We start from the raw sequence: 26,694 nt of genomic DNA, 5'->3' as shown, positions 1-26,694 counted from the left end.
AACTATTTAACATTTTTGCATATACTATATAGCCAGTATTCCACAACTGTGTTTGCAGATTACTAGAGTGGGGGATGATGACTAGAAGGACAGTCTCCAAATTTTCAGTTCCACTTGTGAAGATGCAAAGGAAAAGCAACTTATTCATGCACCCATGAGCCAACAACATTTTTTCACCTTCAATTTCCCTTCTTCCTGACAACAAAGGTTGAATTTGGATTATTCTCTGAATTCAATCTACTCTCAATGGGTATTTTAACAAGTATAACATTACAATACCATCTGGTCAGCTTACTCATTACTTCAGGTGGAACAGGTGAACAGCTACTAGAACTAAAATCGGTAAAAGGTGGGACTGGATGTAACTAAACCAAGTAAAAAAAGTTGATGAAATGCATGGATTATGCCCATGACAAGCACCACATGAAGACCTCATGAAAATATGTACAACCAGAGGATATGACAAACCAGGTCAACTTTAAACAAGGCAAATGCTGATATGTACAGATTTCACCAAGAAGATGCTGCTGTTGCTAAACATGCCACAGGTTTTTTTGTTAAGCTAGAAAAGTCTAAGAAGAGGAATCTAAAAGAAACTACAGTAGTAGATCTGTAGGAAGGTACTGATTTGTTTACATATTTCCCAGTGAAAACTAAAAAGGAAAAAAAAAAAACCAAAAACAAAACTCACACACCCCTCTGCCTTCAGATGTAAACAGCTCCTAAGTCCTTGGCTAATGAAAAAACTGCACTAATCTAGGGTAGCATGAAGGCAGAAATAAGGACAGAGAGAGCTGCACACAAGGTCACAGAGACAACACTGACTGAAACAAAGACGCAGAAGAAAAAGATAACAATGATAAATGAACACAGCTACTAAAGCCAAAGTGAAGACACAGAGCCTAAGTTTAAAAATGCGCTTATCCTCTTGTCCTTCTTAAGACACCTTAGTGAAATAAACACAAACTTATTTTGTCAAGGAAAGTGTAAAAGCTGAAAAAGGTATCATACATGTAGTCCACTGTTCCTGCAAAGCAAGGTGAGCAGAGATTGCTGAAATATACAAAGGCAGGTCCACCACAAATACGGAAAAAGTAATTCAGTGAATAGGATTATGCCCACAAGAGTACTACAGATGCCTATACTGCCCCTCTTCAATTCAACACTGCCTAATTCTGTAATAATGAGAACACGGAGACAGTTTAATTATGAAAAAGTGAGCTTGTCTTCAACCATGAGCTCAGTTGTGAATGTGCTCTGAAGTAAAGCTACAGGGGAGAAAAGCTTCCTACTCTAATGCCAAGCAACTATTGCAGAGCTGCTAGAAGACTACTTTCCTAATTAAAGGAAGGAATACACAAGGTTAGTGTCAGAAAGTTAAGGTCTGGGACTGGTTTTACTTCTTTCTGATTAAAAGAAGACATTGTCAATGATAGATATCGAAGAGTTAGGCAAACACACAGGAGCAAATTTTTGAAAACTGGTAATGAAAGTAGCAAAATGAGGAAGGCAAAAATCATCACAAGAATTAACTTGAAAACTAAAACACTTTCTCTAAAAGGCTGGTTTACACTTCATGACTCAGGTAGCACTAAGACAGGAAAAAGGACTCATAAGAAAAAGTTGTCATATGAAATATGAGGTATGTGTATTTTCTGTGGTCAAAATCTAGGGGTTTGTCAGTGAGAAGCTAGAAAACAAAGATGGAGAAAAAGCTAAGACCATAGGATCAAAAACATTGCAAATGAAAAATAATAAAAACACACTTAACATATTTTTTTTTAATAGTTTGTCAAAACACTTCATGGAGTTCTCGTGCGTATAAGGACAAAACAACTGATTTCCTTTTTATATGGATAAATGAAATAGGAAGAAGAGAATATGAATGAACAGTGAGTGAATTAATGAAGCATGAAAGTATGTACCTCCACTTTAAAGTAACTGCTTTAAATGCTATACTTATATATATACTTATAATTAAATTTGTGTTATAATGAAGTTAGCAGAGTAACTACCTATCCTGAGTATAAACAGAAGTCCTTTTTCCTCTTAACCACCTGTGCACAGAACCTTACCTCCAAGAAGCTGTAATCCAAACTAAATACATTCGAGACTACATTTGCACAAAGGAAAGAAGATTTTGAGAGAACTTGTTGGGAACACACAAACACCTGTGTTGTGGTTTACAAATGCTATTCTCCAATTTACTGCTTCCACTAAAACACTCCAAACCACACACGACCTTGCTCACTCCCCTGTGTCCCCTTTCCTGTGCTGGGCTGGAGAGGAGAACTGGAGGCACAAAAAGTAAAGACTACAAGTTGAGACAAGAACAATTTACTGGAAACAGCAATGAAAAAAGAACAGTAATAGCAACAGTATTAATAACAGTGTACATACAAGATGCAAAGGATTCACAAGAAATTGCTCACCACGAAGAACGCCTGACAATACCCTACAGGTCAGAATAACCTCCAGGTCCTGGCCATGCCTCTCCTAGCCACTGCAAAAATTAACCCAGTCCTGGCTGGAACCAGGACAACCTGTTATTCAGGAAGGTCACCAACCAGTGCCACAACAAACGTCAGAGACCCCTACAGCTTAGTCTTACCTTTCAACTTTTTACATGTGAGAAAACAACCTCAAGAAATCAGGTGGATAACATGCACTCAGCACATCTTAGTTCATTATCTCCTTCCAAACCCGGATCACCCTTACTTTGCATCACATGAACTCAAAGTAACTCTTCAGACAGCCATTTTCTTCAGCAAAAAAACAGAATCTGTCACAGGTACAGATAACACTCGAGTGTATCACTAGCTGAAAAAGTTTGTCATGACTGTCTTCTGGGGCAAGAGGATACAGACACACATTTGTCAGGGGATGCAATTAAGGGCCCCAACAGCACTTCAGGTTCTGTATTAACCAGGACACAAGTACAAGAAAAACCATCCTTTGCTCTTCAGGCAATGGGACAGGTCTATAGCAGAAGTTTAAAATTACTCATGCCCTGATGATCACTAGGCAGCTCTAATCCTCTCGTCAAGCTTTCTGCCCATACTCAGGCCTGTGGAAGCCCCTGCTCAGGCAATACCTGAAATCCTTAGCTGGCATTTTTAAGAGCCTGCATTTTATTGTTTCCAGACTGGTCAACTGATGTCAGTCCTGGATTCTCTCAGTTTAAGACCAGTGACTTTACTCCTTTTATACAGATCGTCACCACAGATAAATTTAAGATTATGTATCTGGTTTTTAGTAAAAATGTTTATGTAAGCTAAGAGTAAGTGCCCTAAAACCAGAAAGCAAATGCATACATTGCAGAAAATATTAGAACTACATCTCCGTGAAATACAGAAAGGCTCACAAGCAGGTAAACTAACACACACTTGAAGATATGTGTAATTCAGCTATACACTTAACAAGATGATTCTGTTTCCCTTTTTCCAATGCCTACCTATGAAATTATTCTAGCATGCCTTTCCGATATTAGAGATGCCTTCATCCTAAGCTGTTTATCTTCACATCCTCAGAGAAAACTTCAAACTGAGAAGGAAAGAAAGACATTCAAGAAAGGGAATATGCTGGAGGAAAGGCTAAATTAAAGCTTAGAGGAAACTGTATTTAAGTACCTGTCTAGGTGAATACCAAAACAAAGCTATTTACCTTTCACATATTTTCCTAAGAGCTCTTTCCTTATTCTATCTAATTACAAAATATGTATGTTTAAAGAGTGACTTCTCTCCCCCGTGGCTCTGCAGTGAAGTCATTATGCTCACATTGTGACTTAGTAATCCTTCTCCTTGGAAAAGATCACTGTAATAACAATAATATGATTACACTTGAGGGTCAAAGAGACTGATTTCTGAGAGGCAATGCTACTCTCCATGGGAACTGATGGATCTTAGATGGATTAAGGACACTATTATCAGAATATCTCTGCCCTATTTAGGGAGCAGCATATATTGCCCTTTACGCTTCCAAATGCAGACCATGACTAACATGTATGATGAAACTAACTTCTCTAGATCTTTCACTGCACTTCTTACACATGGCCTCTGGAGGCTATTCAAGCTACTCTTTCAGAAAAGCCACCATTATCAAATCCCTTTTATCACGATTTGCACAGAAATTAGAGACTACAGCAATTTTTATATATATATATGTTTATTAATATTATTGTGCTGAGTTTTGCACAGTTATTACTGTGTTTGCTGTCAGGAAGGTTATCCTTGACACCAGTGAGAGATGAATTTTCAAAGATCCTTCGACAGTAGTTTCCTTCCTTGAAAGTACCAATACCTCGAGGAGCTTTTGTATGAAAAGTTTCTCCACAAAAAAAAAAAAAAAAAAAAAAAAGATCCTGAACAAAAGCAATCATGGGAATGCAATTTTAAGCTGAAAGCCATTTCACATGAAGTAGGCAGTATGATTTTACAAGCGGAAATTCAGAAAAATAGCTTCTACATAAAGAAGCATGCTTTTCCATTGCCTACTCCACTCTGATCTCACCGCTAAAGGGAATAGCTACCCCAAAGCCAGTACTGGTACATACAATGTGGAATTTTATCATCCTCTTTCTCTGCTTTGTTTCTTTCTTCCCAAGTACTTTTCTTTTTATTACAGAACAGGATGGCATAGAAACTGATTTAAAATTTACACCTAGAACAATAATCTGGAGGCCATTTCTTTACAAATCCCTTACGATTCAACACATCTTCAGTAATAAAGACAGGAGATTAGTGGAAGCTGTATAAAAGAAATCTTTTTTTTTTTTTCTTTTAAACATTTACCCAAATCAGAAATGGCCTCTTTCAGATATATCTATTTTATTATTATCTAATTATTTAGCTACAATGATTTCACATTGTCTTTTTATGGAAGGATTTGTGTTCACTCAGCCACAGGCCAATACCTTTCCCCAGTAAGCCCTCTAAAGCCAGCTGTACTGCATGGTTTCAAACAGACTAAATTTAGCCAGTTCTGTTCATCAGAGGAATGCTGTGTGTCAGCTACATCAAAGCCCAAGGGCAGCCTGATAAACACTGAATACAGGTCACGTAGCTCTGTAGCTAACAAACTCTAAGAGAGCTTGTACTCGGGGGCATTCAAAGCAGTTTTGTCATCAACAATCTAGTATCCCTTGAGCCCCCACGTCGTTTCAGTTGCCAGGCAACGCTGGTGTTAATGTCTTAGAGGAGAAAAACTTACCAGGCATCTGGCCGTTCATCTGGTTCTGCATGTGTGGTGCAGGAGGGCCCCCACCTACCATACCATCTGAAGACATGTTGTGCGAGCGCGGGGGTGGGGGAGGGCCGCTCTGACTCATCCCGCCCGGACCCATAGGCATATTCTGTGTGGGTGGCTGAAAGGAGACAGTTTAGTCAAACACGAGAAGCAGTTAGTCTGACAAATATATTATATGTACATATGGTACAGCACTTGCCTATATTGTTTAATGGCATATGAAAGAAAGCCCTCAAACGAATTTCTTTCTCTAGCTGATACGTGTAACTCCTCCCAACATTAATTCTGGCAAAACATTTAACATTTTAATCAATTTTACGTGAAGTATTACACGCAGAAAACATCACGGCATCTTTGAGCACCACTTTAAAATAAAAACGCAAATCAATGCCTTATTAAAAAATTACATCTGAGCAGTTTAAATTTGCTGGAGTCACTCCCTCACACACACACACACACACACACACAAAAGCTTTAATTCAACAGAGAAATAAGTTTTCACTGTAATTCTCTCACATCAACAATTTGTTGCTGTTAACAGATCTTGCACCGGGACAAAACAGGTACAACATGAGATGAAAGCCTCTGAATGCTCATAGACCAACAAAAAATTTGCACCTGGGTGTGGTAAAATGCTAGCGATCTTTTCCCCGCTCTCCCCCAAAAGCGAAGGAGGCCTAGTTCATAATTCTGTGCCAAACACCCCCTACAGACTGGAAGCACATTAGTGCTGGCCTCCAAAGGTCCAGAGACAGCTGCCTAGAAAGGATGTTTTTGGCAAATTTCCTAATGAAATTGTGAGGAAAATAACTGAATAACCTTGAGAGTTCAAAGAGGGAGAATAAGAAAAACAGTAAATACAAGGGGGAATTTACTGGTAGGTTCTACTCATGGCAATGTAAGGAGACACAGAAACTGTCTGTAGCCAGCTTTGTTTTCCTACTAAAAACACCAGTGAGACTCTACGATCCTCCTCACATACATTAGCCAAGCACTTTCAGGGGAGTAAAAATCATCTCAGTGAGAGCAAATTCCTAGCTCTCTGGCTTTTGAGGACTCTGTCTAGAGGTTACAACTATTCATGAAACACCCTGCCCATCAGACAACCACGTGTGCATTTTTCAGTATTTCTCCTCACGGACAGAACCAAGGCGGTGAAACCTAAGTTCCTGTCTAGCCCAGTCCCTGCTTGTGCCAGCACTATTCATCAGGTTCATAAAGACAAAACACAATACCGTAGTAAAGAGTAAGGTATGTGCCCAGTGAGTGCTGGAGATGGTAGCACCAGGGTTATAGACACACACACACATATTCACCTGCCAGGGGATGGGAGTGAACAGTAGTAATTTATTCTCTCAACATTTCTTCAAATACCTCAAGCAGGTATTATTTTCCCTGCACTACCTTAAAAAAATTCCTCAGGAAATCAGTGAAGGCTTTTTTTTTTAATTAAGCAGGAAGAAGGAAGGAGATGAAAAATATAAGCAAGTAGGCAACTTCTCTTACTAAATTCCTTTAATTCCTCCGTGAAGAAAATGACATTTTACAAGAAAAGTTCCTTCCCCAACCTGTAGCAGAAGTGGCAGGAGGTGAAGATGGTAAGAGTGAAAGGCATTTCTACCCTCTGAACACTGTGACTGAAATGCTGATCCATTTTGCTTGTTCTTCCTCCACTAGTGAGCAACCAAGGCAAGGCTGCTTCACCTCAGTTAAGTCTTCCATTCCTTCACCTTCAAAACTCCCTAACATCCTAATTTCGCATCTTACAAATCCCACAAAAAACACCTAAAACTGATATACAAAGAAACAAAAACAAAACAAAACAAAAAGAGACTATCTTCATTTTTATTTGGGAAGTATATTCAGGAATACTAGCAAAACCAACACACTTGCTAAGCTCCACATGAACAGTCAGAGCTCAGAGCCCTGTCCCATGTCAGCCTCAGAGCCATGCCAGCAAACTGAGAGCAAAGTTGAAAATCATCCAAGCTGAAACGTTTTTAGAATTAAAATGAACTTCTTCAATTCCAAGCACAAAACATTAGAAAGTCCAATGAAGTACTAAAAATTAGCTCATACCTAGGTTTTAGCTATTCTGAAGAGGAAATTGTAAATACATGGGGATGCCCTTATCTGTGGAAAGATGGATGAAAAAAGCTCCAAGGATTATTTAGACAAAAAAATATATATTATACCAACTCTATCTAGCCTGAAGTTTTCAAAACAACTATCCTTCAAGAGAAACACTGCAATTATCAAAAAGACAGCATTAGAGTGCAGACATGCAAGGACAGGGAAGAAAAAAGTGTTAAGGACTTCAGATACAAAAACCTGCATGAGACTTCAGAAACCACAGGGAATTAAGACAATTCAGGGAGAAACTAAGAACACTCAGAAAGGTACTACCAGAAAGTAATTCATCAAGATGAGCTTCTGGATATGGAAATAGCTCAAAGACCTGTGCGAATCCATATCAGATTCTTGAAAATAATGCAAGAAAACAGTACAAGCTTCTAAAAAAATTCCATCTTCCATTAAAAGAAATTACCCTATCAGATGACTACATGGTAGACAAACACTGTACCTCTATTTGTAAAAAAATGAGTAGGACCAATTCTAGGAATTACAGATCTGTGAACCTTGTTCTCTGAGCTATAAGTAAGATAATGAAAATAATTAAATATCGTAAAATTCAAGGATGATAGAGTCAATAAAGTGTCAATATAGTAAAGCCAAACCTTTCTAATTTACTGAAAAAATTAAAAAATATAAATTAAGCCACCTAGCTGCATATTTAACAAAACTTCTTAACACAAGCTTTTTGACAAAGCCTTTTGGAGCAATACATTGACAAGTGGCATTGATCAGAAACTGCCCAAAGGGAACTTCATGAAGTTCAAAGAGTAAAGGAACATACAGAGGTCTCCCAAAAATATTTCAGTAAATGTCAACACGTGACACCACTGCAATATTACTGAAAATGTGGAAAAAAGAATAAGCAGAAGGTGCCAAGTGATGTGGATAAATATACAGCAATTACACCGAACTGTAAACTACTTTCTTCAGAAAGAGGAAGCTCCCATTGTCATTAATCCAGAAAAAAACCTAACACACAAAAAGAATCGACCACAATCCAGACAGTTTGTTGGGAAAAAAAAAATACCCAAACCGAAACAAAAACCCCAACAAAACTAACAGAAAACTCAAATCCCATAAAATCTATTCATAATACCTGTGGTCACTTTCTGATTATCTTCAGTAATATCCAAAGTGAGGTAGAATATTAAAGAAAAAAAATGCCAATGTATTTGATACCACAACACACATTCAATTTGGGCAATCTCAAAAGGATACTGTAAAAATAGAAGGATTCTAAAGAGAGGCAACAGTGATTAACAACTTTGAATGTTTACATTTGAAACGGCAAAAAGGAGAGATTTTTTTTTTAATATATAAAAGAATATAAACATAAGAGGATATGACAGAAATACAATTTAATGTATGATACATACAAAAAAGTAGATCATCCTATTTATGGTTTAACAAGAAGGAAAACCTCAAGAGAATAGTCAGTAAATTGAGGAATAACACTGAACATATAAGACACCCCATAAATCACGTAAACCTGAGGTATTCATCAACACAGTACACGAGAACTAAGTTTAAATACGATTAAGAGATAATTACACAAATATTTCTATATGAAATAGAAATAGTTATATAGGATATTATATAAGAAATTTTAAAAGAGCATTACGAGCCTTTTTGTCAGTTCATAAACCAATCACTACCTGATAGTAATTAAAATGAAATGTCTCCTGCAGACATAATTATTCCCCAGTGGAATTCCTCCAGAGTATTTTTCTAGTGGATGCAGACAGAAGAGAACAAGAAAAAATTGTTTTTAAATGGCAACTTCCCGATTTCTATTGGACTTGATCCAGACTTTTACAGATAATAAACTCCTTTAAATTAACTTTATTTAAAACCCCACAACAACAAAAAACCTACTCAGCTACATAAACTAGATTATTTAACCTTTTTTGTTCTTTACAGAAGTTAAGCACATTTACTATCCCCACGAACATGCACTACATATAGCCAAGACTTTTTAAAATACAAAATGATCACACATATTCAGAAGAAACAACCCACCCTTTGCGAAAGAAAAGCTCCCCAAAATGAACCCTAGCCATTTAGCCTAGATATAAAAGGTGAATGACATCCAAACACAGGTTAACAGAACAAAAGAAAAGGCTACTTCCCTTCTTTTGCTGGATGTGTGTCAAAAAGGAATGAAAATTAAAATCACTGCAGATTTTGTTCCAATTAGGTAGTAGGAAATGTTAAATATTTTACTACTGGTAAAAAGTGAATGAAATACTTAGAAAATGTTAGATATAGCTTCACTTGCTAAACACTAACTTTTGGCTCATTTACCCAAACATAGAGGTTACACTTATAGCTGCTATGAGAATTTAAAATTTATCAGAGCATGAAAAAAAAAAAAAAAAGCAATTTAGTGAAACTCTGGAAATCTGAACTGGAAAAAGACTGAAACTGACCCAATAGTTAAAAAACAAACAAACAAAAAAAAACCACAAAAAAAAAAAAAAAAAACCCACAAAAAAACAAACAAACAACAACAACAAAAAAACACACCAAAAAAACCAAACATCTCCCCCCCCAAAAAAAAACCAAGAGAGAGAGATGAGAGACAAGGGAAAAAAAAAAAGATTTTAACTGACAACTTCCAGCTGCTAAATCCAGAAGTTATTTGAAAGCATGCATTAAAGACATCTACACTGCATTTTTTAGAGGATATTCTTTTAAATAATACAATAGATCAAATGCAAGATGCAAAAATAAAATCTCCTAGGGTGGAAATGCACACCTGAAGATGGTAAGAATTTTCTCACCACCACCAGCAGGTTCAAAGATTTGTTTATGGAACATCTAGTGTTATAAAAACTGAGGCAAAACACCAACTCAGTCACCAAAACAAACAAACAAACAAACAAAAACCCCCCACAAACCAGGAAATACTGCTAAGCACATTAAAACTCAATATTGCTAACCAATACAACTAGTGATAGATATTTAAACTACACTATCAAAAATACAATTTTCTAGAAATTCTCTCAGAATAACAATTAAAAAGCTACAGGAAATCCAGACATAAATAGCCTTCTTTTCCTTCCAAGAGAAGGATTTAATCAATCATCTTTGGTTTCAATTCCCAAACACGATTTTCTGCAAAGCAAAACACTCCTTCCCAGGGGGTACTCTGCTCTGCTCATATCACATTGCTAATATCACAGGACCTGTCCCAGTCTCAGGGAGCAGTACTCTGTTGATAGGTGGTGATGGCACCTGTGGAGTACTTACTGAGGTGTCAGACTGGGAAAGAAGATAGTAAAGGAATATGGTTTTGCGATTTGAAAGAGCAGAGCTTTAATTGGGTTACAACTCTTCCTCTACAAGGTACTGGGTATTCTAGTACTTAGTGTCTTATATATATTAAAAAAAAAAAAAAAAAAAAAAGACCATGTATTAATTTTCAGCTAGTGTAGTATTTGGGGGTAGGGAGTACTTCTACAGGAAAAGCATTTACAATCATGTTGAAATAGTGAAGTTAATTATAAATGTAATTTGTGCTCTCACTGTTGGATTACCAGTTGTGATGCTCGGAGTAAGGAATTCTAAATTTAGAATGACAACCAGTTTATACACCTTTATTTACATCAGTATCTTCAAAAATCAGTGAAATTGTGACTTAATATTTGAACAAATGTTAAAATAGTGCATAATGTAATACTTAAACATTCTGTTTAAAGACGAAATTGGAATCTTTGCTTCAAATTGCCTAAGTCACTGCATAAAAATATTTCACTATCCCAATATTCTTTAACAACATTTTAACAAACAAAATTTAACCCCAAAGTATCTGATACTCTCTAAGCAATAGCTACTCTTATACTTAAAAAATAATACCCCAAAAATTCTTTGGGGGGCTTTAGTAAAATTAGAACTTATTTAAATCAGAAATTTTTAAAATTGTATGAATTCATATTCATTTATTGTAAGTGACCATGAATAAGTTAACTCAGGGGGTTAACTCAGGGATCACTGAGATATAGAAACTAGACAAATTCTGAGGTGCACTATAACTCCCCCATAAAATGCAGTTTCTGTCTGTCCTGAGAAGTTCTGTGTTGTTCCACAGCCTCTTTTTCTTTTAAGGTGGTTTAATGTTTGGTCTGATATTTACAGGTTTTGCTTGCATTTAGTAGCCTAAGAGAAAAAAAAATCCACCTCTGTTCTAGCTAAAAGGCTTTATGTAAACTCAACTAAAGCCGAAAGAATCCCGCAGAACCCTCACAGCAAGGCATGTGGGACAGAGCAAAACCTTACAGACTCTGTACCTACATTACGAGAATGCCTGGTACAGTTCTGAGGAAACTGCCTGCAGTTGAAAACGCATTTATTGTGCAGATACTGCACTACAGAGAGGCAAATCACATCTTCGAGTATGAAAGAATTACACTTTAGAGCATACTCCTCACTCAAACTGCCAGTGATTTTTACTGATTTCTAAATCAGCCACAGAAGTTCATAGGCAAAGGAAGTAGTTTTTTGTGTACAGTGCACTAGCTCCCCATGTGGACACACCTGATTAACAATACATGCAAAGTAGCTTACAGAACTGAGTGATCCTATGGTTTAAAGTGGCAGCTAGTGGGCTCTGAATTCACTCCTAACATCCTGACAATTTAAATTCCCTTTTTTTTTCTTAGTGTAGTTGCTGGGTTAAGAAACTTCCCTCCAGTGACTCTTCATTTCCTATAGCACCCTTTCAGTTGTGCCAACATAGCTGCCTTTTTCTCTTTTATAACCTCTTAAGAAATTATGTTTTTTTCACAACTATTTAACATTTAATCAGAGCAATTATTCTTCAAAATCCAAGCTCCAGTAATGACTAATAGCTCCCTTGTCACTTGACTATAAACATTCAACCTTCCTTTTGCTCTGTTCTCTATTAATTCAGTTTACAGACAGTTGAACCTGAACAGGGCACGGACTTGTGTTCTGAAAGGCCAACGGAGAATTATGCACCATACCACACATACCAGAAACAGCTTTTCTGGTATGCTACCTGTCCTGATACCTATGCTATCTGCTGGGAGAGAGTTGATTTTCTTCCCAGTAGCTGGTGCAGTGCTGGGTTTTGGATTCACTAGAATAGTGTTGATAACACACTGATGTGTTAGTTGCTGCTAAGCAATGGTTACTCATAAGTCAAAGATTTTGCAGTTTCCCAGGCTCTGCCAGCAAGGTGTGCAAGAAGCCAGGAGGGAGCATCGCCAGGAGAGCGGACCCAAACTGGCCAAAGGGATAATCCACACCATAGAGCATCAGACTCAGGCTGGGCACTGGGTTTTACTGTCTCATTTTTAACTCCAATTATAATCTTATTTTAGTACTTTATTTCCATTATTAAACTGCTCTTATCTCAATCCATACATTTCACCTTTTTTCTGACACTCCTGCCCAGCCCACTGCAGGGGGAAGGAAGGTGTGTGGGGTGACCAAGCAGCTGCATGGTACTTAGTTGCCAGCTGGGGTTAAACCACCACCACCACACCTATCAAACTTTCCTAGGCATTTGGTATATAACTGGACAAGAATCTAATTAATTTAGGATTCTTCTCATCATCAGTAACAAAAGTTATATCAAAATTCAATTTTAAAGTGTGAAAACCAACGCATATTTTTATTCTCAGGATGCCATCTTGCTTTTTTTCAAGAAAAACCAAGTCAAGGTAAATCAATTAACAAATATTTTAGACAACTTTTATGTTCAAAAAAAGGGCTACAAAAACACCGAAGTGCATAGATCAGTTTTTAAGACTCCAATTTTTTTCTACAACCACATCACAAATACATTAAAATCATAGATTGAACATTACCCCTTTGAAAAATAAAGTGGTTGAAATTATATGAAAGTTTTCATTGTTTGAGTGAAAGCATGCTTATAGTGAAGATTCCTATTTAGCCTGCAGAGCTCCACAACGTAGAAACATTAAACATCATTACTAACACTTCATGAAAGCTTGTCTTCAAGTTAACTGTTGGAAGTACTTTATTATTTTGTGTATGGGTGCTGGTTGTCTTTGGTTTGGGAGGTTTTTTGTAGTAGTTTGTTGTGGTTTGGGTTTTTTCCCTATCTCTTGAAGCAGTTGCTTTGAAAATAACCAGCATTTCAGTGCTTGTTGATATTAGGTGTTTATAAAAAGCAATCATTATCTTATAGAGAGGTTATTTTATAACTAAAGTGGCATGGATTCCTCCCTAACCTGTGTGACAAGTATGGGAACAGCACAAAATAAGGGATTTCACCAGTCCTACTAAAAGCTTTATTTTCGAAAGAAATAGCTGAGAAAAAAAGATTACAGAATAATTATCAAGTTTATTAATATTCTTTCCAATATTATGAAATTTAGAACAACTATTTAATGCAATATCCAGGTTCTTCTACAACCTGGACAAAATAAGTTTCCTTGGAAGTCATTACATACAGACTGTAACTTAGTACAGGAAGAAACTGGCACTTTCAACATAAAAGTAAGCTCTATGTTACACAAGTGAGTAATAATCAGAACCACTTATCTTCAACACCTTCTTGAAATACACACCGAAATCTCATGCTCTGCATACTGACAGAATGTAAGTAAAGAAAAACTGAAAAAAAAAAAAAAATCACTTTCTATACTAAAAAAAGAAACAAAAACAAACAAACAAAATCCCCAAAAACTAAACTAAACAAACAAAAACCCACACACAAAGGTTCCCAAATAATTCCTGCAGACCTCAATATCTGCCCATCATAAAATGGAAAGTTTCTGACTACATGCTCAATAAAGTGATGGTCATGGGTTGTTTCCTTAAAAATATTTGACAAAATGAAGATATATAAGAGAGGGAAGATGTCCAAATAGAAAAGCTGGGGTTTTTTTATTCAGCAGTCTTCAATGACTTTTTAAGGGCACTAGAACACTTCAAAAAACCAAAAATACAAGCCAAGGAGGATAAGATGCTTGCTCTACAGTTTGAAATTCCATGTGTTTAGAAATACACACAACACACCACCACCACTTTAATTGCATCTTTCCCCTCTACAGTTCAAGGACCATCAACATCTTGCTGCAGCCTCTCTCAAAAGCAGCACCAGTGAAAAATCACAAGAAAGCCCGTGTTCCTCATGGGGCAAAAGCCCTTTTTGGGAAGCTAGCTGATCTCATAAGGTGATGGTAAAGAGACTCTAGACTGTGATCCAAGAAAGAGAATACCTGCCATAACTCAAAAAGAGACAGCAAAAAGTTGCGTCAGCTTCACATGTGAACTTAGTCACTGCTCTTATCCAGCTTGGAAGACAGCACATAACAGCCCTGCCTTTAATAACACAGCTCAGAAAAGACTGGTTGACTCAAGAACCTCATACTTTGTTTTTTAATGTGAAAGAAGGTGTCTCATCCCAAAAGTAATAATTTAACACTCCAGCATGCATACAAGAACACAGGAGCTTTGTTATGACACTGGATTTTCAAAGTTTTCCTAGCTCCCTTCACCCAGACCCTGCTTTACCTCTTTCACCTTTCCACACTTCCAGGTCCCTGTCATAAACATTTCTCTGCACAGCACCACTGGGTCACTACACCTTTTCCTCTCTAAGGAAATACCAGAGTTTCAGAAATTACATCAGTCATTTCATCAGAACAGTGAACTCTGAAAGACAAGGGAAAAGGCCTAACAGCCAACTACAAGCACTTTCCTAAAAAAAAATATAAAGCATTAAGTGTAAGGAATATTGCTAGTGGACACAATGAAGTTCCTGTAAGGTTAGAGTAGTTCTTGCTCGCATGAAGAATTTCAATGAACCTGGTCATTTATGTCTTTTGTTCAGTGTGAATGATATCTGAACAGAAGCATTCCCTTTCCAACCTCACTTGAACATAGAATCATTACTTTTTATGAAATGCTTTAAAAGTTGTGAAATTTCTTGAGTGCTTATTTAGCTGATTAAAACAGTAACAGGATAAAATTTAAACAAAAAGAAAATATAGTTTACTAGGGGGAAACAATCTTCCAGAAATGAACTGGTTGAGACACAACCCAACTTCAGATGGTTTTCAAACTCAAGGTCTCCTAACTTCTGTGGAAAGAAACTGCAATAGCAGTATCATAAAACTGATGTATTTTAGTATTAAAATTAGTAGATGTCTACACACACATTATCTTGGTCTGTATTTAACTGTTACCATCCACACCTTGAATTTAGTAAGACTGATCAACTGCTGATACACAAGCATGGTGAAGAGAATCATACTATTTCCAAGTCAGCATGAGCCTCATCACCTCCTACATGGAAAGCCAGTGGAAGAAAAGACTCTCAACTAGTCCATCTTGCATTGAAAAAAAAAGGTAATATGATAACTCACATGTTCCCAAATTCTGTTAGCTAAAATTTACTAGGAAAACAGAAAGAATTTAAAGAATATTTTCCTTTAAACCCCAACAAAAATCATCTTGTCTGATTATGCTACAGATTAAGACTGAAGATCTAAGTTCCATTTAGTATTTTTGAAAGAACACCCAAGAAGCTACCTTTATTCCCTTCCTCACCTGTCCAAATGAGACTTTCCCTACCCACTCAAACACACACTATGCTATTTTTCTCAGTACCACGGAATATTCCTGACATTGAAGATCAGAAAAACACTTCTGTCTAGATCTGCAAAAGCCTTTCCCAGCCCTGTCTTTACTTTGAGAATGTCATCACATTCAACTTTAACAACGGGACTGTCCACCAGGGACTAAGATAAGGTCAAATTCATTTCCAGTTGTCATCAGAACCAGGATATGAATTAAGCCTCCAAAAACGTATTAGTTGAGGAACATACACAGCCCTCTTAAAGGTTTCTCTCCCTCCCCCTCAGCTACAAGCATGGATTTATAAAAAGAGAAACCTCTATAGGCACAACAGGTTGGACATAATGAAGCACTGTTTCTATAGTCCTCTAGGTACCAACTGGAAGGGATGCTTCGCTAGTAGCAATGATTGGAGAACACCTCTCCAGAGACCAAAGAAAAAGTAATTCAATTTCAGTTGGTGAAAACTAGTATCTAGGAATGGCTGTTTTATAGACATTCTTTTTAGCTTCATATTACAGAAATGAATCAAGACTATATTAATTCAAGAAAAGTCTTATTACCAAAAAAACAAAGAACTTCCTTGTGTTACTCACAATGAACTCCCCAAGCTTTCTGATTAGCACAAAAAGCAAACAGACAGCAAGCTATTTTAACACTGCTGTTTCTTTTCTTACTGCTGCATAAACAATGGAAAGGGGGAAAAATTTGAGGCATCTTATAAAATACAGAGTTCAAGAATACAGACTCAGAAAAAATTCAGACTAAAAAAAGATAGCAAGTAATATCCATGTAAAGTGATGCAGTGTTTCAAGGGCCTGTAGGCCCTTATTTCTTTCATATTATCATAATCCACCTTAAAAAATGGTTGTTTCCCAACACAGGAGAAAGGCAGAGAATTTGACACTCACCTAAAAGGTGGAAAAGCAGAAAAAAATTTACCCAGCCTCATTCCACTGAGGCAAGAGAATGGATGATATTCTAGTGAAAAATAAAAAGATAATAAAAAAAATTCAATTCTCCCACCTTTCTCTAACCTAAGAGGAAAAAGAGTAGTGCTATGGGAGTTGACTAAGAACTATACCAGTACAGTTCTCAGCTGAGGGGGGAAGAAAAATTCTGTCTTTGAGGCAGACCAGATAGCTGAGCATTGCATATCTAATTCATAGTAAGACTCTACTGTCTTACCATCTACTGTCACATTTTAAGCAAGACCTAAGCAGAGAGATTACTCCAAATACAGCATGAAGAGACATGTATTTACTGTACATCTATGTACAGTAAATCAGAGGCCAAGTGTTTGGTCAAAATCTCAAACATTTGGCTGGTTGGTTTTCAGTTTGTTTTTTTCCTTTTTTTTTTTTTCTTCAGGAATCCAAATAAAATATATTCCCTACTTTTACACTATTTTGTACTTACTGCTGGTAGTAGAGACTGCATGTTCTGGTTGGAGTCAGCTATAGTGGCTAGGTAAACCAAGTTTGTATGCAGCATCTGCTGGTATCTGTCAAAATAAACAAAGCAAAACAAATCTTAATTCGTAATTACAGTAACATCAGAATTTACTCTAATTTCACAAATGTAAAGAAAACTACTTATGTAAAATAAGACTCAAGAGACTTACAAGAGTACCATTACTACCAGTCTTAGAGCCTTTTCCCTCACACTTATCTATTACCCAGTCCTTCCCAATGTCTCCATCATATCTGTGCCTATCTGTACTACTATCGTGCTATGAAAAAAATCTAAAGTTGGGCAACACAGTTCTCATCTATTTCACTTCCTGCCTTAAACTAAATCACTAGAAGACATACACAGAGTGTGCTTGTGTCTGGTGTAATTTCCATTATAAACACTAAAGAAAGAGACCTGTTTATTATGTCCCCATATTCAAGATACCAAAGATTTATGTGAATTGTAACCATATCTCATCAGGACCCCGAGCTTTGGAAGTTTGCTATGGAATATTTTTTCTGCTAGAGAACCACAGTCCTGATTCTCAGTATCGAGCCCACAGTCACAAAAATAACCTTAAAAGCTGGAGGACATTACAATTACATAACTACAGGCTTACAAACAAAAGTAGATCCGTAAACCAAAAGCACCTATTATTTATGATCCCCCTCCTATTCCCAGACTACCAGTTCTCTTGGCAAGGGACTAAGACGTCCCATTTGTGCATATTTGTCTGACTGCATGGGTGCCATCATCACCTCATGCCAGAAAAGAGTAATGGGAAAATACCACTCCTTAACAATTCACTCCTTCTATAGTCCTCTCAGATCACTCACTGTCTCCACTAGACAGCAAGTCCATGATGGATATTTTGGCAAGCCAAACTTCTAAGACGAACCTGTTTGTTCCTGGGCAAGAGAAAAGCAAGTAGTTTTCAAACCTGCCACCAGGAAACAGAAAGGTCCACTTTCCCACATGATTCTGAGAACTTTTCAAACAAAACTACCTCTTTCCAACAATGCAATTACAATACAGAGGAAAAAGATCTTTGTTGTACAGTCCTTATTTTTATGAGCATCATCATCGTGACATCAAATTGCAGGAGGTTAAGTTGCAACATTTCAGTGACAGAAATCATACTCATAGAGCAAATAAAACCCACCCACCCCGCACAAAAATTTCAAGTGTAGTATCTGCAGCAATATGTTTCTTCACAGCACAGTTCTCCTGTAAGGTAAGCTAAAGAAATCAAGAATGATGATCTAGATGGAAATTCACCCAGTCCACAGTAGGTATGGATTAAGGTCTTACTGAGAGCATTCAGAAGTCTTTCCCTTGTTCTGATAGTCCATTATACACTGGATAAGATGGTTGTTTTCATCCAACATCTGAAACAATAAAGAAGTTTGGAGTAAATTTCATATTCTTTGTAGAAAGAAACTGAAGATAAGTTTGAGTCTTGAGTAATGCTTCCCCTTCTTAGTTTTAAAAAGCAACAAAAAAGTTGTTATCCAGAAAGTTCTATTTTACCAATTATTAACAGAACACTATTTTGCTTCCATTTCCCCCCTCTGATTAGTTTTACAGGTTTTGGCTTACGAGTTTCATAGCACTACCATCAGCAGCTACATCTGTGAAGCACCCTGTTCAAATATCTATGCTGATTCTGCACCAAGTTCTTGGAAAGTTTTGGAAGTTTTCTGCATTCCTTCAATTGCTGACAAGAAATTCACTTAGAAATCCATGCCCCAAGTTTCTCTTCTCCTAAAGCCCTCAACTGCTTATAAATTGAATTTTAAAAGGCACTGAAATTGTTATTGATGGAAACTGAGCTGACCAGATTTGTTCAAAACAAATGCACTGCAAAGCCAGGTGATATTTACATGAAGAATTCTCTATCTAAGCTGCATTTATAAATATTTGCCATAATGGCACATTATGGTTCAGGAATGGTATTGCCCAATTTAGTGTGCCCACTGAAACACTCCAAACCACGCATCCCTCTCCCCTCTGGTGGGCTAGAGGGGAGAACTGGAGGTACAAAAGGTTAAGATCACCAGCTGAGATAGCAGAAATTTACTGTAAATAACACTGACATAAGTAGCAAACAGTAACAGCAAAAATACTAATAATGGAGGGTACAAGAAGGCAAATGATTCACATGCAAGTGCTCACCACACAGAGCCCCTGACAATACCCGACCACACCACACTACCTGACCCCTTCCTCCATCCCCGGAGAATGCAGTGAGGCGCTACGGAAGAACCTGTGGGTCCATGGCATGAGCCCTCTCGGCTACTGCAAGAATTTAATCCCGTGGTGGCCAGAACCAGGACAAATGGACACAATAACTCTATTATACTTCAGAAGTTTCCATTAAAATGAACACCTGTTAATTAATTTTCTGACCAAAACAGAATAGTTCTAAAAATCATGGGAAATAGCCGATTTCACAACTTTCTACAAAAAGTTCATGAAGTCAGAGTGTTCCAAGCTCTGTAAACGGGAAAAAAACCCCACAACCTGGTCTCCAAGAGTACATGTGACCACGCTCATCTTTGTAGCTTATGCTCTGCACTCTAAATGGGCAAGATCCAGAAGAACCATGGCTAATCTGAGCCACCACCCAATTTATCCAATTCAGCTTACGGAAATGGAAAATTTATTGCCAAACGCAAAATTTCGCATCAATTTACTCCTTTGCTTTCTCTCACTGGAAGGATAGTTTAGATCACTTTATCCAGATGCTGAATTTCACAAAACTAGCAGAATGTTAAAACATCCCACAGATTCTCTCCTTCTTCCAAACATGATTGAAACTAGCCATGACAAGACTCATCCTTCCACAAGGAAAGCACAACATCCATTTCACATTCCACAACCTTTATTTCCCTAACAAATTCTACAGGGAGGGAGAAAAAAAAAAAGAAGTAGTGACATTTTTTGTTCCTACCTAATCCATGTCTACCATGTAAACAGTATGGAGTCAGAAACCTCACACAGTTCACTTAGGACTTCCATCCACGTAAGGATGAGCCAGCCAGCCAAGTTTTCTTAAACTCTAAACAGTAATTTACCAGAATGGACTAGAATGATCCCAGTGCAAGTATTCTGCCTGAAATTGCTGGATCTGGAAACACATTCATTAAGCACTAAACACAGACATAACTGCAGTATTTTGAGCTACTGTGTGAGCCTCAGAAAACAGGCAAAGCTACAAGTGCACTCTCTGAAGAGGATCACAAACCCACTGCTACACTGGAACACAACACATGCGCTAACTTTAAGCTTTATGAGAAACACAGTGGCCATTTTCACCAGAAAAAAAAAAAGGAAAATAAAGTAATAATACCTTTGATACCAAAGTCTAATAGAGCACTTGCAAAGGAAGCTGTAAATCAAGGCTCTCCTCAGAGTATCACCCACAGTCCTGAGGGAAGCAGCAGATTCTTAAGGCTTAGCAGACAAGGAGACCTTGAGACTGCCCATTAGGTGGTTGCCATCCTTCACTACAGCCATGTAAGCCAGACCTCTTGGGGAGGAAAAGAACAGAGAGGGGCAGGAATGCTAGGGCTAAGAGGAAAGGGAACAAGAAGGAATAGAACGGTATCCTAGGTGGGGCTGCAGACAACTGTTTAATTGAGTGTTTGCTGATAGAAGATTGAAATAGTCATAAATATCTGCCGTCAAAAGAGAATTTAATTTCCAGCTGGATAAAGAGACCTTCAGGGCTTCAGACAAATTAGGTACATTACAAAAATTCTTCAACTTTAATACTAGGATTTTGCCAGCACACCACCATTGAACTAATGGTTTGACTATAACACAAGAAAAACTTAATTATCTGTATTCTCCACGTGCACCTCAGCATCTTGAAGTGTCTACTGACTACCTTTGTGCAGCTTTCTACCCAGCGGATATGTATTTTTCATAGACAATTCCCAAGCACTGACTTCTCCTACAGTACCCTGGAGGTTCCCATTACAACTCTAGGGTCTTCTCTGAGGTCCATATCACTGCAACACCTAGTTTGTAGAGCTTCTAATTATTTATTAAATCAGAAGCTAGCTCTATCTACCCGGAGGGTCCTCTACATAAGGAGCTGGTAGGAATCTGGAATCCGTTTGATCCGCGGCCATCCACACAAATGATGGCACGAGTCTTCGGAAAAGTTTCCAAATACCACACAGTTACCAGTGAACTTGAACGTGCTCCTTTGTTGCTGCTGATACAAAACACTGTGAATTATTATAAATCCTGCACGTGCTTTTCTTTGATCGCTTTAGCGAGTTAACTTGCTCCCTCCCACAAAAGCTTAGGTGGAATCGCCCGGAGCCGCTGTCATTGGCTCAGACCGCAATATTCTTCTTCAATCACACCTAAGGTTTAGTGGGAAGCAGCCTTAACTACCAGGTCAACCAAGTTTGGGAACTGGAGCCGCCTCCTACCCCGCAGCGCCCGGAGTCAGGCACAGGGGCTGGAACGACCCGGCTGCGGTCCCACTGTCAGCCCCGCCCCCCGGAGAAAGGACTTACTCAACTCCTTCACTTTCAGGCCGAGTCCTGTCGGGTTAATTCAAGCCCGCGGGGGCGAACGGGACAGCCCAAATGGAGAAAGAGAAATGAGGGCTGGAGAGGCCCAGGGACATCGGCCGCCTCTGTCCGGCGCCTCCCGCCGGTTCCGGGACCCTCCAACAAGTGTCCAAGCGCAGAGAAGGGCAGCGCCCCGCCAGGGCCGAGCCGCGGGCACAGCAAGTGCGGCCCGGCCGCCTCCCTTCCCCGCCGGGGCCTCGGCTCTCCGGGCCTTGAGCCGCCGCGGCCGCCCCCGTTCCCCGTGCGGCAGGAAGCGGCAGCTGCAGACCCCGGGGCCGCCCGGGCCCTCCTCCTCGCGCCCTCCTCACCTTCTGGATGGCGGCCGGCGTGATCTCGCCCTTGCCCCGCTGCCTCGCGGCCGCGAACGCCACCGACATGTCTGGCGGCTGCCGGAACGCTCCGCGTCCGCTCCCGCCCGTTCGCGCGCGCGCCCCGCGGACCCAGCAGTGGCGGTGCGCGGAGGGGCGGGGGCGCGCCCGGTGGGGCGGCCCATCCCGCCAGGGGAAGGGGTTAAGGAGAACCGGCGGCTCCTCCCTGCTTTTCACCCTGGCTGGGGGACGTCTCGATGAGACCGCAGACGCCCCGCACGGCCCGGCCAGAACAACTGGACCGAGAACCGACGCTGAGCCGCTTCGAAAGTGATCCCCCCACACAGCCTTGTCACGCGCCTTTCTTGGCTACCCCCTTTCCCTCCGCCGCGTTGGTACGTTCCTACCCGACGCGCCTCAGAGCAGGGAAGTGGTACGGCCGGCTGTGGGGGAGTGACAGCGCTGTGGAGCGCACGTTGCAGGGGACATGCTCGGGTTGCGCCGAGCGGCAGTCTCTGTTCCTCCCTCTGCCCAGCGCCGCATTTGGTTGCACCCAGGCAGCAAGCTCTGGCGGCAGCGCGGGGCGGGGCGGAGCGGACCTGGAGGGAGGCGCTGCGAGTTGGAGGGAATTTGTTTTAGGGTCTGGAGCATCTTTCATGAGGAGAGACTGCGGGGGCTGACCCGGTTAGCCTGGAGAAGAGATGATTCATTAGTGCGCGTAAACATGTCAAAGGGGGGTGCCAAGAGACTGGCGCCTAGCGACAGGACAAGGAGCGATGGCCATAAACTAAAACACAAGTTTCCACTTAAATATGAGGAAGGACGTTTTTACATGGAGGGTGGCAAAGCACTGGAACAGGCTGCCCAGCGGCTTGGGGTGGCTTTCCCCGATGAGGTGGGCGGCTGCGGGTTCCCTGCCATGAGAGTGAAACAGAATAAGAACGCGGCTGCAACATTAAACATGAATTACAGACGCTGGAAGGGCTGAAACCAACCTTGATTTGTTTCCGTGCAGCCACTGGAGGGAATCTCGGTGTCGCCGAAGAGCCTCATGAACAAGTTTGCAAAGTCCAAGATAGTTTTTGGAAGAATGAAAAGTTGTAACGGGCAACTGGTATAAGGACACTGAAAGTTCCCAACCAAAGCATTTTAAACCTGCTTTTTCCTGGGCACATCCTTTGCTCAACCTGTGTGCATTCCAGTGCCACCCTACAGGCTGTGGGTACAGCATTCCTTGCCTTTAGCCAGCTGGTGGCTGCTCTTGCAGCTGGCCGAGGTGTGTGTGCTTCCGTGGCTGGCACGACACTGACCACCCGCTGACAGGATACCTCCACCCACTCCACAAGACCTGAATTTTAGTCCTTACTTGCTCTGTTTCTCAGCTGTTGCTGGCGGAAGGCTTTTCCCTCCAGCCCTAGCCGGCCCTTTTGGTCACAGCACACATTTGTCAGTGGCAACCATGGCCACCCCGTGGCTGTGCAGCTGCTTCCCAACTGGCATGCTCTCTCCTCAGACTGGGTCTGGGCTGGCTCCTGTCCCCAGCCCCATGACGATTACTCTTGCTGGCTCTGCTGTCCGAGGATGTGCTGCGACTGCCCATTGCGTCCTGCCTTTTTTTTTTTTTTCCCCTTGACAACCAGTTCCCGGGCTGCTGGCTCCAAGCTGTTGTTGCATTCCTACAGCATCCCGCTCCCCACGGGCACGCCACCTGAGCCTGATGCTGTTAGCAGAATGACACTTCTTCTGCCCTGTCTCTTCAGATTATACAGGACCCAGAGTTGATGTGATGCTGATCTGGCTTCCTTTTCTCCTGAATATCTGTGGCTCAGTGCTTGCTCTGTAGATTATGCTAAGATGGAGCAATGCCAGCGTGTCCATTACTTTATGTTTCGAACCATTTCACTCATCACTGTGGTCCATTTCTTTTACTATTTTGGTCCAGTTTTTTCTGTCTGTTACACACTTTATCATCATTATCATCATCATCACTACTATAATACTTGTAGGAAAACAAAAAGAAAAAAGGAAGGTTTGAAGAAACGATTTTTTTTCTAAAGTTTATATGCTTCATGGTGATCCGTGGTTATTATTACATGGTTTTGTGAGGAACTCAGAGAGTAACAGTTGTAGTGCCTATGTGCTCAAAATGGTACTTTTTTAGTTACTTCAAACAGCAGCAAAGAACCCTATGAGTGAAGAATACATGATGGCCATGGCCAAATCAGTGTGCAATCAGAACCAACCATCTCCTACCCAGTTAGTAACAGAATTATGAAGACCTTTTTTTTTTTTTTTTTTTTTTTTTTTTTTTTTTTTTTTTTTTTTTTTTTTTTGTCATATAGTTGTCCCTGGAGAACTGGTGAAGTGTCTGAAAGTGTCCTAAGGCTGCAAGCATAGCAAACATGTTCCCATGAAATACGCTGAACACTGGCAATGCCACTAAATATTTTTATTTTTTCCACAAGTGTGATGTCGAGATGTCATGCTCTGGTTACCCGACCCCTGTGTATAAAGTATTTTGCACTGGGGTGTCTTGATGATCACAGTGTTTGAGATGATCTGGGTTAGATATCAGCCACATAAACACTGCTCTTGGGATCTGAATGTTCCATTTTGTTTTCCCACACTTTCAGGTTGGCTTTTGAGTTGAGGGGAAAAAAAAAAAAAAAGAAAAAAAAAAGGCTTGTGGGATGCCACAGGTGAGGAACCTTAAAATGAAAGGAGTAGTTTTCCATTTTATTTCCCCAAATGGTCCAAACTAAATATGTGATTTTTTTTGATTTTTTTTTTTTTAGTACATTCCTCTTCCCATGCAAAATACAGAACAGTGTTTGAAATTCAACTCTGTCAGTTTCTAAAGGGAGGATATAAGATCATTCATTCATAGTCATTGAAACTATCTCCTTTGCCTCATTTTGTCTGAGGATTAAATTAAATCTTTTTTTTTTTTTTTTCCATTTCTGATTTTTTTTCATTCATGTTTAACATTTTGGACTTTAACATTCATAAATAACAACATATCTAAAGAAACATTGATAAAAGGGAATCTGAAGCTCTGTTTCTTTTACCATGCAAAGGGAAATTCACATTCAAAATCAACATTTAAATAATGGCACAGATGCGTACAAGCAGGGAAATAGATAGCTACAATGGAAATGTGCCACATGCCTCAGAACACATAACCACAACAGGGTGTCTCTTTTATGACTTCCTTAATGCACTGCAATATGTCTAGATATTGAAGGACATATGGTATATTTTCCCTTTAATTGCACATTTCTTTGCTCTTGTGAGTTACTCACAACCTTAACATTATTTAATTGTAATTCAGATGCATAAATCTCAGTCATCATCAAGAGTTTCAAATGCAAATATGTTTCAATGAGATCTTGCTTCCACCTTTATTCCAACTTTTGTAAGTGTAGTCTTTCTTTTTTGTTGATATGCATTTGAGTATGTCATATGTTTTGGAGAGGTCATATGTTTTGGAGAGAGAAGAATTCAGACAGAGGAGGATCAGTCTTTTTCTAAAAGACTTTTTCCTTTGTTTCTGACTCATATTTCTTAGTAATGTTTTTTTTCCTTTTTTTTTTTTTTTTTTTCCCTGCTTGTATTAACTGAATAAAAGAGTCATGGATGTTTCCACAGAGTTGTGAACATTTCCGTCCACAAGAAGGAAAATACAGAATGGCAATTCATTAACATTTTCAAATGTACATTTAAAATGTAAAAAATTTAAACATAATATTTATGAGGCTATATATACAGGAAAGGGAGAGCAAAGAATTTTATGGCAGTACCACTTGCTTAAAAACCTTCATGGCTACAGGTCTTTGTATGACAGTTAAGAATTCTTCCTATGAGCCAGGTGTTTCTTAGACACAGCTTTTAACATTTTTTTTTTGGTGAGAGCACCTAATTTTGTGTACTCACTCCAACTTACAGCAACCCATCCACTTTCTTTGCTATAGTAAGGATGATAGTTTAGGATCTACTGCTAATAGAATAGGACAGAGGTGAATTTGAGCCTCTTTTTCAGGGTGGATTACTTTTTCATCTTGAAATGTTAAAAAAAAAAAAAAAAAAGGGGAGGGGGGATGTTTATGCTGGTGTTTTGTAACATCAACAATACCATCAGGTAACAGAGCAGATCCCAAAGAAGAAGGGTCTTTTGGTAGAAGAAAAAGGAAGATGGTAAAAGGAAAAATGCCATTTATTGGTGTAGTATTTCTTTACCAACTGAACTTGGTGATCTCATAACTTTTTGAGGATTTTCCTCATGCTCAGTCTCTGTGTTAATTCATCTTGTGGCAAAATGAAGCTTGCACCTGAAGGTCGGCCTATGTAAATTGTTGATGTTCAAATTCTGTTTATTTAAAACCCAG

General features: G+C 39.3%; 1 protein-coding gene across 5 annotated transcripts in view; it reads right to left on the bottom strand.

The window, feature by feature from the left end:
* The window catches only part of SS18 (SS18 subunit of BAF chromatin remodeling complex), a 43,882-nt gene extending 21,445 nt beyond the window's left edge, over positions 1 to 22,437 (bottom strand). For 2 of the 5 annotated variants that reach the window (XM_040065244.1, XM_040065265.2), the window contains exons 1-4: positions 22,310 to 22,437; positions 18,721 to 18,797; positions 17,374 to 17,458; positions 5,209 to 5,362 (exon numbers count right to left, since the gene is read on the bottom strand). In XM_040065244.1, the coding sequence (XP_039921178.1) occupies positions 5,209 to 5,362; positions 17,374 to 17,458; positions 18,721 to 18,797; positions 22,310 to 22,378 (385 nt within the window). In that variant the 5' untranslated portion in view covers positions 22,379 to 22,437. Of the gene's footprint in view, positions 1 to 5,208; positions 5,363 to 17,373; positions 17,459 to 18,720; positions 18,798 to 21,944; positions 21,963 to 22,309 lie in introns of those variants that run through there. The other 3 variants (XM_040065274.2, XM_058420962.1, XM_040065255.2) reach the window with 2 other exon arrangements.
* Between the last annotated feature and the right edge of the window lie 4,257 nt (positions 22,438 to 26,694).

The sequence above is a fragment of the Hirundo rustica genome, chromosome 1, assembly GCF_015227805.2.
Source record: "Hirundo rustica isolate bHirRus1 chromosome 1, bHirRus1.pri.v3, whole genome shotgun sequence".
NCBI classification, from domain to species: domain Eukaryota; kingdom Metazoa; phylum Chordata; class Aves; order Passeriformes; family Hirundinidae; genus Hirundo; species Hirundo rustica.
This window is presented reverse-complemented; position numbering and strand designations above follow the sequence as displayed.